Below are 16923 nucleotides of genomic sequence, written 5' to 3' on the forward strand. Positions count from 1 at the left end.
ATAGCTTGCGGTGTGTGTGTGTGTGTGTGTGTGATGTGCATGTGCCAAGACTGAGACTTGAACTCTGGGCCTGGATTCTCTCCCTTGACCTATTTTTTTTTCCCTCAAGGCTGGCACTCTACCACTTGAGCTATACTTCCACTTCTGGCTTTTTATTACCAGTTCATTGGAGATAAGAGTCCAGAAATGTTGGGCTAGGAGTTTGGCCTAGTGGTAGAGTGCTTGCCTAGCATGCACGAAGACCTGGGTTCTATTCCTCTGTACCACATACCTAGAAAAAAATGCCAGAAGTGGTGCCGTGGCTCAAGTGGTAGAGCTCTAGCCTTGAGAAAACCCCAGGATAAAGCTCAGGCCCTGAGCCCAAGCCCAGGACTAGAAAAAAAAAAAAAAGGGGGGGGCCGGGAGTTTGGCCTAGTGGTTAAAGTGCTTGCCTAGCATGCATGAAGACCCGGGTTCGATTCCTCGGTACCACATACATAGAAAAAAAAAAGCTGAAAATGGTGCTGAGGCTCAAGTGGTAGAACTCTAGCCTTGAGAAAGTCCAAGGACAGTGCTCAGGCCCTGAGCTGAAGTCCAGGACTGGCAAAAAAAAAAAAAGTCTTGGGATTCGATCCCCAGCACGATGGAAAGGGGATAGCGGGGGATGGAGGAGAAGCCAAGTGTAGTAGAGTGTCCAGATTGTGGTGAGGGTTAGAGAAATTTCATTCTAAATATATGGACACTTAGGGTCCTTAGCTTCAATCACAGAATAAGAATTTCTGGACAAGTCACTATATAGTAAGTACACTTGGTCGTGGAACTTTATTAACTGAGCAAGCAAGAAAGCAGATAGACAGAAGGGCTCGTGTGTACTCTAACAGAATGTGGGTGCTCTCTGGAAGACACACGCACACACACACACACACACACACAGTTCCTTGGCTGTGTATGGTAAAGGCAGGGGGCCTGGCTTTAACTTTATGCAAAGCTGGGTGGTTTTTTTTGTTTGCATCATTCCTGGTACTGCTTTCTGAGTTTCTGGATACTCTGGGCAGAAAGGTCAGAAAGCTTCCTGCCATGAAACAGATTTTTGAATTACGGAAACCATCCCATAATGGGTCTACATTTGGGAGGCCCAGGTCGGATTGTGAGCTCACAGGCAACCTGGGCTCCACATCAAAACTTGGTCTCAAACACTCTAATAAATGAATGAGTCCTGAAATATTAGGGGAATCAGTCCTTGAAGAACTACAGTTAATGTCCCCAGTTGTTTGCCTTTTAGCTTGTTAGGAAAAGTGTGATTTTCCTTGTTTGTTTTTTCTGGTGGGACTGGGGTTTGAACTCATGGCCTCTCAGTCGGTAGGCAGGCACTATACCACATGAGCAACTTTAAGACCCAGTTTCTCAGCCTCGCCTTTGGGCTATTGTTCGGTAGTAAAACTTTTACAGTCCCCAGGTGTTCTGCCTGCTCAGAAAGGCCTAGAACATGCTTCTCTTGCCCCCTCCCCCTTTTTTGGTTCAGTACAATGCACTTGGAAAGGATTGTGGGGGTCCTCTAAGGACAACAGCTGTTCTCAATGAAAGGCGCTCGATGAAAAGAAAACCCCAAATTCACCAGGACAATGGCGTGTTATGATAAGTGCGTGGGGACAAGAAGATGGGGTAAAGGCAGCCTCATCTAGTCTGAGTTGGCCAAGGAAGGCTTTCCAGAGATAACACTGGGGAGCCTCAAAAGGCACCCCAAGGACTCAGCCAGGCGAGGCATGTCCTTCCAGTAAAAGCAACAGCCACCCAGGCACTGGTGGCTCATGCTGGGAATCGCAGCTACTCAGGAGGCTGAGACCTGAGGATCAAGATGTGAAGACAGCCCAGGTAGAAAAGTCTGTGATACTCTTTGCATCAATGAATTGGCAAAGAGCTGAGGGCACTGGTTTGGCTCAAGTGGTCCTGAGGCCAAAGGCAAGCCAGAAGTCCTGAGTTTAAGCCCCAGGTGTGCGTGTGTGTGTGTGTGTGTGTGTGTGTGTGTGTGTGTGTGTGTGTGTGTGTGTGTGTGAGTGTGTGTGTGTGTGTGTGTGTGTGTGTCGGGGGGAATGGGGAGGAGAGGAGTAAGGACCACAGCGCTGCTCACAACTGTGAAAAGTGAATGTCAGAAAGGTAAAGTTCCAGCTAAGAGCCACTGCTGGGACAGTGTCAAAGCTGGGATTTGAACAAGGGGCTCTCTGTCTTCAGAACTCTGGGTTCTCAACGACCCATGTCGTGTGGTCAGATGGCAGCCCAGACCCCTCCCCAGCCTTGCCTGGCAGTGCCCTCTGAGAGAAGCCCACAAATGGGTTATGCAGGAAAGAAAGACTCCTGAAATGTGTCACTTTTCTTTATTGTCCGACACTCTCCATTTCCCAGAGGGGTGTAGGGGAAATCTGAGAATCCTGCAGTATAGTGGACTCCCTGCCCCTGCATGGCGCCTGCGTACCCCATCAAAGGGTGGAGGCTCCAGGATCCAGTCGGGGTCTGCTATGAGGGGTCTCTTTTTCATTTTTTTGCACCAGTCCTGGGGCTTGAACTCAGGGCCTGACGAGTGTCCCTGAGCTTCCTTTGTGTGAGGCTAGGGCTCTACCACTGAGCCACTGAGCCACTTCCATCTTTGTAGCAGTTAATTGGAGATAAGAGTCTCATGGACTTTCCTCCCCAGGCTGGCTCCGAACTGCGATCCTCAGATCTCGGCCTCCTGAGTAGCAGGGGTGACAGGCGTGAGTCACTAGTGCTGGCTCAGCCATGGTATTTCTAAAAGCAATTCCCAGAACAGTCTGGCTGTCCTTCTAAGCAAGCAATCCCAGAACAGTCTGGCTGTCGGCTTCCCTGTGCTAAGCCCCAGGGCTGATCCAGGATGGGTGAGCTGACCTGGGAGTCAGGCCCTGGAGAAGAGCCAGCCCAGGCCCCAGCCACCCCTCCATGACATTCTTGCTGTTGGGCAGAGGGACAGGCCTGCTGGACATCCCGGGTCAACTCTGCTGGACACCAGTGTGCTGCGAGATGACCTCCTTCACCTTATCCACGATGGTGTCCACCTCAGCCATAGCTCCCAGTCCTGGAAGTAAAATTCGGCTGTGGCTAAGGACAAGCCAATCAGGAATAACAATACCCAGCGCCACTCCCGCCTCCTGCCCAGGGCTTCCCGAGGGAGCCACTGAGGTCCCAAGTCAGGGAGTCAGGGCCCAGGACAAGGGAGAAGGCCACAGCCCTGCCCCAGGCAGACCCACAACACCCCTCCCAAAACACCCCAGGACACACTTGGGAAGTAGAGTCTCATCACCAGTGATGCATGCCAGGCTCCGCCCAGCTCCACTCAGGGTCTCCTCCTACCCTAACCTCCTGAGAAGCAGGAATTGAGTCCCGTGATCCAGGCCGCAGAGCGGAACTCATAGGATTGCTTTGGCCAGTGTTACAAAATGCCGCAACGCGCCAGACACCAGTGGCTCACGCCCGCAATCCTGGCTACTCAGAGGGCTAAGGTGTGAGGACTGTGCTTTGCAGCCTGCCAGGGCAGGAAAGTCTGTGAGACTCTCAAGTAGTAAAGCCCAATGTTCAAATCTTAGTACACAAATACCAACAAAAAAATCTGCTAGGGGGCTAGGAGCGTGGTCTAGTGGTAGAGTGCTCGCCTAGCATGCACAAAGACCCAGGTTCACTTCCTCGGTACCACATACACAGAAAAAGCTGGCAGTGGTGCTGTGGCTCAAGTGGTAGAGCGCTAGCCTTGAGAAAGCCCAAGGACAGTGCTCAGGCCCTGAGATCAAGGCCTGGGACTTGCCAAAAAAAAAAAAGCTTAAGGAGCATGTGAGGCCCTGAGTTCAAATCACAGTACTGGCACAAAGACAAAACAAATGTCAGGGGTGAGCACAAAGCCCAGCCCTTTCCAGGCTTGGTACCAGGAGCCTGGCGTGAGGCCTACCTTCATCTCCGCACACCAACTTCTTGGCCACACAGGGAATCTCCTGGTAGCCGAAGGCCTTGAGCTGGCCCACCTGCTGGGCAGTGATAGGGTGTTGCCACATGGCTGTGTTCATGGCCGGGCAGAAGAGGAGGGGCTTGCTGCGGTCCCAGGCGCGGATGACACAGGTCTGCGAAGAAGGGCCAACAGGTGCCAATGGGCACTGCTGACCTGCCTGCAACCCCTCCCCCAAGCCCCCACCACTCTGCCACTCCACACTCTGCCTCCTCCACCTGGCATTTCCGGGTAGGAGCAGCATGGCTGGGGAGCAGCCAGTAGGCTTTGAAGATCCCAGGAAAGTTAGAGAGCAAATGGCTCAAGGCAAAGAGCAAGGCTCATACCTGTCATCCTAGCTACTCCAGAGACTGAGATAGGAAGATTACAGTTCAAAGCCAGCCCGGGGCAGGGAAAGGGCCATGAGACTTTTGTCTTCAAGGAACCAGTCAAAAGCTGGAAGTGGGACTGTGGCTCAGGTAGGTAGAGTGCCAGCCTTGAGCACAAAAAATCAGAGACAACTCACAGACCCTAAGTTCAAGCCCCAGGGTGGCACAAAACTCACCCTCAGGGTGACCCAATAACCATCTGGACAAGGCCACACTGTTGGGGCCCCACTACACTGAGCAATGACTGTGCAAGTGTCACAGCAGTGCTGTGGACTCAGATGCAGCCCTGGTCATGCCATCCTCCATAGGAGTTACTTGCATTGTTCTCTGGATGGTCATGGGGCTTGAACTCTGGGCCTGGGTGCTGTCCCTGAGCTCTTCAGTTCAAGGCTAGCGCTCTACCTTTACTTGCATTTTTTATTCCCCTTCACCCAACCCCCACTGAGCCAGGGATTCAAATTTAATATCTGGTGCTTTTTCACCTACTGCCTGGTGCTGTACCACCTGAGCCATACCTCTAACCCCTCCAGTGAATTATTTACTGCCATGGAGTTGGGCACCGTGAGTCCATAGTGTGTGGGTTATTACCATAGGCCAGCATGGCCTATGGGAGGGAGGAAGGGAGGGAGGAAAGGAGAGAGGAATAGGGAAGAAAGAAAGGAGGGGGAAGCAAGGGAGGGAAGAAAGGAGCTCCTTTGTGCTCTGATTGCATCTGCCAGGCAGGAGCCCCTGGAAAGAAGAGACCTGGAGCCCCCACTTTCCCAGAATGGAGGCCATCTGGGAAAAGGAGGAGAATGGGGCAAACAATGCCATGTTCAGGCCTGGGCCCGGTGCCCGTCCCTCAGCACCCTTGCCCGCTGCTGGCACAGCAAATAGCCTCAGGACCTGGCTGTTTGCGTCACCCCAGACACCAGTGTTGGTTTCCCACCAAGGCCTCTCAATGTAGCAACCGGGCTATGAGCGGACCGTTTTAGTCACACTTCCTCTTGGCTCCAAGCCACCTGCTGCTTTTGCAAAAGCCAGGAGTATACATAGAAGAGCCGTGTGTGTGTGTGTGTGTGTGTGTGTGTGTGTGTGTGTGTGTGTGTGTCCAGAGCTGAGTTGGGGATTTTTATTTTTTTCTTTTCTTTTTTGGTACTAGTCCTGGGGCTTGAACTCATGGCCTAGGCATTGTCCCTGAACTTTTTTGCTCAAGGCTAGCACTCTACTGCTTGAGCCACAGCACCACTTCGAGCTTGTTGGTAGTCCACTGGAAATAAGAGTCTCATGGACTTTCTCACCCAGGCTGGCTTTGAACTACAATCCTCAGATCTCAGTCTCCTGAGTATCTGGGAAGACAGGTGTGAGCTGCTGGCACGGGGGCTGGGGATTGTCAAAACACAGCACATGGCTCCCAGCAAAGCCCCGGGCCTCTGTCTCCCTGGGGTGTTTCCACCCCCAACCTCCTCTGTCTCAGAGCTCCCCACTTCCTGGAAAACTGAAGACTGGTAAGGGAAGGGTGGACTGCGTTCAACACCTGGAGCTCTGCCCGGTGAGGAGATGAGCTGATCTCAGTCAGAGCAGGTCAGGGCTTTAAGCCACGCCAGCCACTCTGGGAAGTCACCTGCTCTTCTGATTTTGGTTGCTTGTTTAACACAAATAAGGGACCAGGACCTGGGAGGCCCAGGGTAACAGCCTAGAAGTCAAGAGCCCAGAGTGATCTGTAGCACAGAGGAGAGATAGGCAACTTAATGGGAAGAAGCAGGCCGAACTCCCAGTCAACACTCTACCACCTGGCACGGTGGCTCAGCCCTGGCCTCTGGTACTCAGGAGGCTGAGGCCTCTGGTACTCAGGAGGCTGAGAGATCTGAGGATCAACTATTCATAGCCAGCCCAGAGGCCGGGAGTGTGGCCTAGTGGTAGAGTGCTTGCCTAGAAGCATGCACCAAGTTCGGGGTTTGATTCCTCAGTCCCACATATATAGAAAAAAGCTGGAAATGGTGCTGTGGCTCAAGTAGTAGAGCTCTAGTCTTGAGAAAGCCCAAGGACAGTGCCCAGGCCCTGAGTTCAAGCCCCAGGACTGGCCAAAACAAATAATAGAAAAAAGCTAAGGAAGAGAGGGAAGCCCTGTGTTCAAGCTATAGAGGAACAATCAACACTCCTTTTACCCTGGAAATCCTGAGTCTTGGCCCTGGGGCTAAAGCTACTAGAGACAGAGGTGTATGAGAACCATCTGAGCAGGAAAAGGCAGAGTGGCTGGAAGGATGAACTAGGGGGGAAGGGGGGGTTAAAATGTGGACATTGAGACTGGGTTCTACTCCTGTCCAGTTGCTGGCTTAGGTAAAACAAGAGCAGGGGAGGTAGGGGTGGGGTGAGGGGGCGGGGCTCACCAGCAGGTTGTCACACAGGCCACTGGCTACCTTGCCCAGCGTGTTGGCATCGAGGGGAGCCACTAACATGAGGTCTGCCCACCTCCGCAGCTCAATGTGAAGCACAGGGTCAGAGCGGCCTTTCCACATCTGGTAGAGAAAGGAAACCACGGTGTGGAGGGGGATCTGGGGGAGCCCCTCCCCACCCGCCATGCCCACGATCACCCCCTCTTGTGGCTACGCTGATGTGCCATGGCAGCTGGAGCCAAGAGCCTGACATAAGCCAGGCTGGAGGGAAACAAGCGCCTCTCCCAGGCATTCCCTTTGGGTTGGTTTTTTGCTTTCTTTCTTGAGAACTGCCATCTGGCAAGGAGTTCCTGGCCTGTCTGCTTGGGGCGGATGCTAGTGTCGCCGGGGGGGGGGGGGGGGGGGGGACCGACACTGGGACAGTGAGAAATGGAGGGGGTGGGGAGAAGAGGCCAGGCCAGCAGAGTCCAAGGTTGAGAATTTTTTTTTTTTTTTTTATGTCTGGCAGGACAGCCTGTAAGGCCCACACCATGGGCCTGGCAGAGACCCCAGGCCCGTGGGAAGGGAGATCCTCTGGTCCCACAAGGGCCTGGCCGGTGGGAATGCCACTGGTCTGTGGTCAGCCTAGATAAATCCAAGGACACTGATCCTCAAGGCAGAGGGCCAAGGCTGAGCTGTGCCTGTGGGTGTGGAGGGAGGGAGCAAGGGGGAAGGAGGGGAAAGGAGGGGAGGGCTCCCTCAGGCCAGAAGTGAGACAGATGTTTTCCTCATCCCCTTTGCCCAGATGGCCCCAGACCACTGAACTCCAGCCCAGTTTGTCGGCTTGCTCTGGCCACCAGGCCCCTGAGCTGCAGGGAAGACATTGTGTGCTATTGGGGTAGGGAAGGGAAGGGAGGATGGGGGAGTGCGATAGGACTGGGGCCCCTGGGGGAGGGGGTGGCCAGTACTGACCTCCCATTCATCGGAATCACTGAAGAGAGTGACAGGAACATCCTGGGGGCTGTAGAAATGTTTGGCCCTCTCTGTTGTGACCACAGTGACTTCCAGCTGTCACCAAGAAGAAAAAAAACAGCAAAAGAAGAGGGATATAGCTACTCAGGAGGCTGAGATCTGAGGATCAAGGTTCAAAGCCAGCCTGGGCACTAAAGGACCTGAGACTCTTATCTCCAATTAACCTCTAGAAAATGGGAAATGGGGCTTGGCTCAAGGGTAGGGGGGTAGCTTTGAGCTGAAGAGCTCAGGGACAGCGGCCAGGCTGAGTTCAAACCCCATGATCCACCAAAAAAAAAAAAACAGGGGAGAGCAGAGATGTGCTGTTAACGAAGAACTGTACCCAGGCACTGGTGGCTCACACCTGCTACCTCCGCTACTCAGAAGGCTGAGATCTGAGGATCATGTTTTGAAGCCAGCTTGGGCAGTAGAGACTTTTTTTTTTTTTTCCGGTCAGTCATGCAGCTTGAACTCTGGGCCTGGGTGCTGTCCCTGAGCTCTACAGCCCAAATTTAGCACTCTAATGCTCTGAGTCACAGTGCCACTCCAGTTTTTTTTTTGTTTTTGTTTTTGTTTTCCAGGTGGTTAATTGGAGATAAGAGTTTCACAGAGGGACGGGGAGTTTGGCCTAGTGGTTAAAGTGCTTGCCTAGCATGCACAAAGACCGGGGTTCGATTCCCCGGTACCACGTACATAGAAAAAGGCCAGAAGTGGTGCTGAGGTTCAAGTGGTAGAGCTCTAGCCTTGAGAAAGTCCAAGGACAGTGCTCAAGCCCAGAACTGGCAAAAAAAAAAAAAAGTTTCACAGCATTTCTTGCCTCGGCTGATCTTCAAATCTCAGTATCTTCAGTAGCTAGAATCACAGACATGGACCACCAGTGCCCGGCTCTGTGAGACTCCATTTTGTTTTTTTTTTTGGTCAGTTGTGGGACTTGAACTCTGGGCGTTGGCGCTGTCCCTGAACTCTTTAGCTCAAGGCTACTACCCTACCTCTTGAACCACAGAGCCGCTTCCGGTTTTTTGGTGGATAGAGATACTTATCTCCTATTTTTTAGTGCCTGGGCTGGTTTTGAACCCAGATCCTTAGACCTCAGCCTCCTAAGAGCTAGGATTACAGACGTGAACCACCACGCCTGGCTCCGGCTCTCTAACACTCATCTCCAAGGAACCACCAGAAAACTGGAAGTGGAGCTGTGGCTTTATGTACTAGGGCACTAGCCTTGAGTAAAAGAGCTCAGGGACAGCACCTGAGCCCAGAGTTCAAGCCATCGGACTGGTATAAAGTGAATGAATGAGCTTGCGAGAGGAGATGAGGGTATATTAACTGATTACAGACTAAGAAAGGAACCTATGAGGGTCAAGGAGGCAGGACGGTCCTGGGGTCTGTGTCTGATAATGGGGGGGGGGAAATCCTAGGAAGGCAGGTAGAAGCAGAGAAGAAGGCGGCCGAGGGCTCTGCTCCACACCGGAAGCCCCCAGCCTATCAGCTAGAGGTGGTACCTGCATCTACCACTCCACAGATGGCTGAGTTGAAAGAGCAAGTTAGCAGAACATAGCAAATAAGAGCCAGGAGAGTTCTAGAACAGATGCTCCGAGTAGAGGGGAGCAGAGTCTCCCAAGTTCTCTACCCTTTCCTCTGCACTAACCATGCTGGGTCTAGTCAGAGAAAGATGAAGTCTTTTCTGGGAAATCCAAATGTCCTTGGGAGTACAATGAGATAGGGAAGGAAATCTCAAATTCCCAGGGCTCTCAACAAAACATCTTATTCCCAGCAAGGGCGATAAGTGATTCTAAGAAGCATTCACACCCAAATAGCCAGTGGTAGCAGACATTTGCAAGCACGAGAACAAGATTAAACAAACAAATAGATACTTGGAGGTGACAGAGAACTCCAAGGAAAATAACCAAATGCTTATGCTATCTTTAAAAAGAAAGAAAGAAAGAACAAAAAGAGCCCAGTGGCTGTGGCTCTCCTCTCTCAGCCCAGCCACTCAGGAGGCTAAGATCTGAGGACTGAGGTTCAAAGCCAGTCAAGGCAGGAAAGTCTTATTCTTATCTCCAATTAGCCACCAAAAACTTACAAGTAGTGCCATAGGCCAAAATGGAAGATGCTAGTTTTAAAAAAACAAACAAAAGCTCGGCCAGGAGTTTGGCCTAGTGGTTAAAGTGCTTGCCTAGCATGCACAAAGACCCAGGTTCGATTCCTTGGAACCACATACATAGAAAAAAGCTGGAAGTGGTGCTGAGGCTCAAGTGGTAGAGAAAGTCCAAGGACAGTGCTCAGGCCCTGACCTCAAGCCCAGGACTGGCAAAAAACAAAAACAAAAAAACCCGAAAGCTCAACGAGGCTGAGATCTGAGGATTGTGGTTCAAAGACAGGCTGGGCACAAAAGTCTGTTAGACTCTTACCTCCAATGAACCACCAGAAAACCGGAAGAGGCACTTTGGCTCAAAGTGGTACAGCACTAGCCTTAAGCCGAAGAGCTCAGGGACAGCGAGTGAGCCCAGGTCTTGAGTTCAAGCCCCAAGACCACCACTACCACCACCAACAACAAAAAGTTCTGTTTCAGATCCAGAACATAACCTTTGACAGGTCTTGTTTCTGCCTGGATGACAATGGTTCTTGCCTAAATCTTTTTCTAAGCACCCAAAAGCCTGGTCTGTAGAAAATGTATGGCAGTGACCTCCTTTACCTCTTTGATGAACAGACAGCAGGCACCCAGACCCTGGCCCTCAGAGGTTTCTCATCAACCACATCTCTGTGACCTCAAGCACCCCAGCCTGGGGTCAGGTCACATCCTTCCTCCTAGTCTTTTTCCTGTGTCAGTACTAGGGCTTGAACTCAAGACCTACGCATCGTCTCCTAGCATTTTGTTGTTGCTGTTGTTACTCAAGGCTGGTGTTCTACCATTTGTGCCACAGCCCCGTTTTTGGCTTTTTACTGGCTAACTGAAAGGTGAGATTCATGAATTTTTCTTGCCTGGGCTGGCTTTGAACTTGTTTATTTTTGCCAGTCCGAGGGCTTGAACTTAGGGCCTGGGCACTGTCCCTGAGCTGCTTTTGTTCAAGGCTAGCCTTCTACCACTTGAGCCACAGCACCACTTTTTCTGTTTATGTAGTACTGAGGAATCGAACCCAGGGCTTCACACTCCATGCATGCTAGCCAAGTATTCTACCACTAAGCAACCTTCCCCCTCCTCTTCTCCCATCTTCATCTCCAAAACTGTCTGCCAGCTCAGAAATATTGGCAGACTGGTATTGCCTTTACACAACAGAGGTGGGGTTGTCTGCTGTTCTCAGTACTATCCTGTTTTTCTTGTACCCCCCACCCCCCACCAGGGTCACCCCCTCACCAGGCTCTGCCAGGCCTCCCAAACTTGGTGGAAGGTGTTAGCTCTGCTCCAGTGCTTTCCTCTTGTGTCCAGCTTTGCAGCAGGTCCAGCCTGTGGCTAACCTCCAGGATGTCCGGTAATTACATGGCTCACCTATGGTTAAAGGGATGGCTGGTCCCGCCTCCTCTCCATCCCCTCCTCCCCCACAGACCAGGACCCCAGTGCAAGGCAGCAGGCAGGCCCAGCCTCATTCCTTCTAGTGTTCAGGGACATCACTAGGTGTGAGTCATTGGATCTGTGGCTTTGTCCTCTCTGTAGGATGTGGCCAGGTGGCTCATGCCTGTGATCAGTTTGGAGTTGGCCCATGCAGGAAAAGTCCTTGAGACGCTTATCTCCAATGAACCACCACTAAAAAAAATAAAAGCTAGACGTGGGGGTGTGGTTTAAGTGGCAGAGTGCCAGCCTGAAAAAAATGAAAAAAAAAAAAGTTCAGGGAAAAGTTCTAGGCTCTGAGTTCAAGCCCCAGGACTGACACAAGAAAAAAACCAAGCAACCTTATATTGGACTGTGGTGAAGACCCCTCATGGGCACAGAGCCCTAGCAGGTACCAGTCAAAAAGTTCCCTGATGAGGACCCGAGCTGGCTGGCCACAGGACACCTGTGCTGCTCAGAGCAGGTGTGATTAGGTCTTGACAGGCCAGGAAAGGCGCTGGAGCGGAAGCGCCTGCCGTGGACATGCCCCAGTGACGCAGGCGCCCCAGCTCTGATGTCAGGCCCTGCCATGCGTGTCAGTGATGTGACTCTATGCCGGATCTGTGAATGGAGCCCAAAGGCCAGCCAGGAAGCTGACACTAAGCCAACGGTGGGGGTGGCAGAGGTAAATGCGTGCGTGCGTGCATGCGTGCATGTGTGTTGGTACTGGGGCTTGAATTCACGGCCTTGGTGTTGTCCTTTAGCTTTTTTTGTGCAAGTTCTACCACTTGAGCCATATGTCCACATCCAGCTTTTTGGTGGTTCAGTGGAGATAAGAGGCTCCCAGACTTTTCTATCCAGGCTGTGTTGGAACCATGATCCTCAAATCTCAACCTCTTGAGTGATGTGGCCAGGATAACACTGGCAACTGGCTCTCATGGTTTTGATCAACCATGTGATAAGGAGCAGCCTTGTATATGTGGTAACATCCTGTAACCACGGGGTTGAGTTCTATGGGTCAAAGAAGAGCTATGGACATTCCTAATTTCTCTACACAGCAATCAAAGGGAGGCCAGGTGTACTGGCTGACACTTAAAAGCCTAGCTATAAGGGAGGCTAAGATCTGAGGATCATAGTTCAAAGCCAACTGAGGCAGAAAACTCCCTGAGACTCTTATCTCCAATTAACATCAGCAAAAAAGCTAGCAGTAGAGCTGTGGCTCAAGCAGTGGAACACACGAACCTTGACTGAAAAGGCGAAAGGACAGGGCCAAGGCCCTGAGTTCAATCCCCAGACTGGCACTACATAAATCAATGGCCCTCAGAAAAATAACATTTACTACACACACTGAGTATGCCTGAGGCCCTTCCTCACCCTGGGCGGTCTTGGAGGAATATTCTAGAAATTTATCCTTCTCTAAGCTCAAAGCCATCAACTTCCATAGTGGGAGATTTCCTCGCATTTTGAAATCCCCTCCTGGCTCTGGGCCATGCTGACATAAACCCAAAAGGTCACTGTGTCAGTCTTCTTTCTCATCTGCAGGTGTGGCCAGGCTGCCAGCCAAAAGACACAAATTAAGCCAACCTGCAAGCTACCACTGCCCAAGTACCTGATAGTCATGCAACCCGAAGATCTTGCAGGGCCTGGGGCCTAGCACCTTCTCTTAGGCTACCTTTGGGATCTAGAATCTTCTAACACCAATGTGAGAAGAGGTCCTGGGATGGATCATTTGAGTGCTTGCTTCCCTTTACTAAACAGATTAGAAAAAAAAAAAAAAAAAAAGCAAAGCTGGGTGCGGTGGCTCACACCTGAAATCCTAGCTCCTCGGGAGGCTGAGATCTGACAATCCAGGTTCAAAGTCAGCCCAGGCAGAAAAGTCCTTGAGAGCCTCATCTCCAATAAACTACTCAGAAAAAGCTGGAAGTAGCACTGTGGTCCAAGTGGTAGAGTGCTAGCCTTGAGCACAAAGAGGCTCAGGGATAGTATCCAAGCCCTGAGTTCAAGGCCCAGCATGGACAAATATTAATAATATTAATAATAATAATAATAAAAAATGAGAAAAGCAGACAAAATCGGGAAAGGAAGGAGGGAGGAGGGGAAGGGGGAGAGAAGGGGGAAAGAGATGAGGAAGAAAGTGGAGGAAAAGGGGGGAGGGAAAACGAGGGGGGAGAGAGGAGGAGGAAGGGGAGAGGGGAAGAGGAAAGGGATGAGGAAGGGAGGGAGGGGGAGGGGGATCAGGAGAGGGCCTTGTCCTGTTCCAGACACACAGACATCTTCCCAGGGACCTGGGCCCAAAAGTCTGGGAGAGGGGACATGGTGAATCCCAGTCCAAATAGCTTGACTCTCACACGCATGCACACGCATGCACACACGTGCTTGCACACACACAGGCTGCGTGGGTTGGGAGGAAATGGCAGAGTCACCGTTTTCCTGAGCTCTGAGGCTGTCCATCTGTTTCCTGAGAGGGGACTCCCCTGCCCCCCCATCCACCCATCCGGACACTGGGTCTATGGGAAAAGGAAGTGCATGGTGGGGGGGGGGCAGAGGCCCTCAAAGCTACACCCTAACTGGGCCCCTCCCCCTAGACATCAGACTCCAGCTGGCCAGCTGTGACCAATGGTTCTGAGCCCATGCGGTTAGGCACTTCACCAAAAATAAAGTCTCAGAGTAGCCACGGGACCCTCTTCCCTTCCCCCTCTGGCCTGGCTGGTGTCCCTGACTGGCGCCATTATTGCTTTTCCCAACGTGAAGTTGGTAGAAAGTGAAAAATTAAATAAACCTTTCCTGCCTCTGTGAGGGTTCCTGGTGGGTTCTCTGTGAGGGAACACTGACCCCTGCTGGCCATGCCAGGACAGATTTAGGCAGAGCCTGGACCTCAACAATTTTTTTTTTTTTTTTGCCAGTCCTGGGCAGCTGTGAGCTATAGCACCTGGCTTTCCTTTCCCCCTTATAATCTAGTTTCTGCTTACACTGTATACTGGCCTGTCTCCTTCCTGTTCCAATATGAACACACACAGATGAAGACTCCCCAGTACTACAGAAATGGGCTGGCAGAAGGGGCGGCATCTCTGCTTAGAGACCACAGCACATGTGCTTGTGTCAGGCGAGGACACTCACCCCAGGGACATCCAAAAGCTTTGAGACCAGAAGAGGCAACTTCAGGGCAGCCACGCTCCCGGTGACACCGACGAGAACATGGAATTTTCTCTCGGTCCCGGGTGTGGCAGTGAGACAGAAGGCCTGTGGTTGCAGTTGGGTTTTGGCAGCTTCAGGTTCTGGGTGTTTGCAAAATGTGGGATCCATTAGGCTTCATCAGGATTGGGGATCTAAAGCAGAACAAGAGGCACCCCATAATTCAGATATGCATCCCAGGGTGAGGGTGGGAGGCCAGGTGATGCTAGGCTATCTGGTGGGGTCCCCTTCCTGCTCCGCCACCCCACAACAGGTTCGAGTAACGGTGGCCAAGTACTGTGACTGCCCCTGGAGCGTATCCGCTCAGACGTGGCTGACCTCCCAGGCTGCCCTCCCAGCTAGGCGGGAGGCCGAGCTCCGAGGACCGATTCCTCCCGGCTCGACCCGCCGCCGGCTGCAGACAGGGAAACTGAGGACCGGCCAGCGGGCGCGCGCGCGCGCGCCGCCCTCCCGTTCCCGCCACTTCCACTTGACAGCCAGAGCCCGGTTTCCCAGGCCAGGCTCCGCCGCCGCTCACCCGCGCCAGGCCCATCTCGGGACAGCTCTCAAGTATCGCGATATCTCCGCTTGCCTCTCCCCCCCCCCCCCACCCCAGTCTACATGTTTTTCACGTGCGTGGTCGCGCAGCCTTCTGGGAGTTGTAGTCCACATCTCTCCTCTGGGAGTTGTAGTCCTGGGGTGGGGGAGGGCGGAGCGTTGAGTCTCTCACCAGGGCCTAAGCACATCTGACCTCCTTCCACCTCCAAATGATCAGAATTGCACTTCATGCCAAGAATTCACCACCACTCTTCCCTTTCAGGTGCCCAGGATGGAGCTAAATCAGAGGTAGGCCTCCATGAGCAAGCTGAGGGGCTTCAGGCCATTCAAGGCAGGAAACCCCTCTCACCGAAGGAATCATTCCAGGTGAATCTCAGTCAAGGCTGGGGTTTGAACTCAGGGCCTGGGCGCCGAGCCATAGCCTTTTCACTCAAGGCTGGCACTCTACCTCTCGAACCACAGCTCCACTTTTGGCTTTTTTGGTGGTCCACTGAAGGCAGCAGTCTCACAGATTTTCCTATCCAGGTTGGCTTCACACCTCAATCCTCAGAGCTCAGCCTCCTGAGTAGCTACCCTGGATATGTAGGAGCCACCAGAGCCCCGCAAGGAGTGTGTGGTCATTGATGCCAGCCACAGGCCCACCACCTCTGCCCAACAGCCCTCGGAGAGGCTCCACGGAGACACGGGACACGGGACAGGGTGAAATTTCCCCCTTTATTACAGTTCACTTTATTACCACAGACACATTGGCTCAGGCAGGTCAACTGCCAGCTAGGGGGATGGCGTATCTCCCAGAAACAAAGAAGGGCAGTGGGCACCAGGAAAATGCAAAAGCAGGTTACTGGCCGGCCATAGTCCCCCCTCAAGATCCCCTAAACGCAATGGGTCTTCTTCTCTCCCAATCCCAAGCCAAAACACCCAGTGGAGATGAATCTGTGTTCCGCTCCCTCACCCTCTCCCCCAGCCACCCACCCTGGTTCCCTTCCCAGGTCAATGCATAGTTTCCCAGAGATAAAGCATCTCAGGGTCTGGACAAGCTGGGCTAGACATAGATAAATGGTTTTCCCCCCCGGGGCAGGGCCAGGCATAGCCACACAGGGTGGGAGTCAAGGAGGAGAAAAGGCAGGCTGGACAGGAAGTGGATTCCAGGTGGTCACAAGTCACAGAAGCGAAGTCGGCAGCTGGCCCACGGCCCCCTAGGAACTATCGGAGGGATTATGGGAAAGGAAAGCAGAGGTTTGGGTTGGGGGGAGAGGTGGTCATTGCCCGAGATGGCCTGAAAACCCTCATGGTTAATTTCCTAAGGTTTTGAGAGCCCAGAGCAGCCAACTGAATTTTAATGGCCCACCTAAGCAGGTTCTGTGGGAACAAGGAGGGTAGAAAACAGGCTGACCCACCCTTCTCCAGGCCCCAGTCCACAGCTGGGCCCCCTACTAGAATATTTTTTTTTGTGCTAGTACTGGGGCTCGAACTCAGGACTGGGGTGTTGTCCCTTCCTTTTTTTGATCAAGACTAGTGCTTTACCACCTGAGGCACAGTTCTACTTCCAGTTCTCACTTCTAGCTTTTTACTGATTAACTGGCCATGAAAAGTCTCATGGGCTTTTCTGCTGGGGCTGGCTTTGAACCATGATCCTCCGGTCCACCCGAGTAGTTAGGACAGGCATGAGGCACTGCGTGTCCGGCCCTACCAGTCAGTGATTTTAACTCACTGTTTAGAACTGAAGAGCTCCCTGCCAGACCTAAGACCATTTTCCTGAAAAAGGAGCTGTCAGTTTCCTCAACCAATAGGGTAAGAATGAAGTCTAGAGTCAGATAGGAAGAAGGTATCTGAATCGGATCATCATCACCAACAAAAATCACTGAAAACTAAAGGCAGGGTCCTTCCCTTCCTGTCTAACCAGGAATCCCTTTCAAGCCTTTGTGCTCAAAGCTCAGATAAGGCCAGGGTGCTTCT

General features: G+C 52.3%; 1 protein-coding gene across 4 annotated transcripts; it reads right to left on the bottom strand.

Annotated features, from left to right (window-relative positions):
- Nucleotides 1–2889: 2889 nt before the first annotated feature.
- Nucleotides 2890–15009, bottom strand: Ppcdc (phosphopantothenoylcysteine decarboxylase). Of its 4 annotated transcripts, none has more exons than XM_090321749.1 (6): nt 14948–15009; nt 14356–14564; nt 7677–7772; nt 6720–6848; nt 3929–4097; nt 2890–3064 (listed from the first exon to the last, which is right to left on the bottom strand). In XM_090321749.1, the coding sequence occupies exons 2-6, from the start codon at nt 14539–14541 to the stop codon at nt 2979–2981; spliced, it is 666 nt and encodes a 221-aa protein (XP_090177875.1). In that variant the 5' UTR covers nt 14542–14564; nt 14948–15009; the 3' UTR covers nt 2890–2978. The 4 variants fall into 4 exon arrangements, with proteins under 4 accessions (XP_090177875.1, XP_090177876.1, XP_090177877.1 ...); XM_090321750.1 differs by lacking the exon at nt 14948–15009 and adding an exon at nt 14749–14933; XM_090321751.1 differs by lacking the exon at nt 7677–7772.
- Nucleotides 15010–16923: the final 1914 nt, after the last annotated feature.

This window comes from Megascapheus bottae, chromosome 30 (assembly GCF_031878675.1).
Source record: "Megascapheus bottae isolate mThoBot1 chromosome 30, mThoBot2.hap1, whole genome shotgun sequence".
NCBI lineage: Eukaryota > Metazoa > Chordata > Mammalia > Rodentia > Geomyidae > Megascapheus > Megascapheus bottae.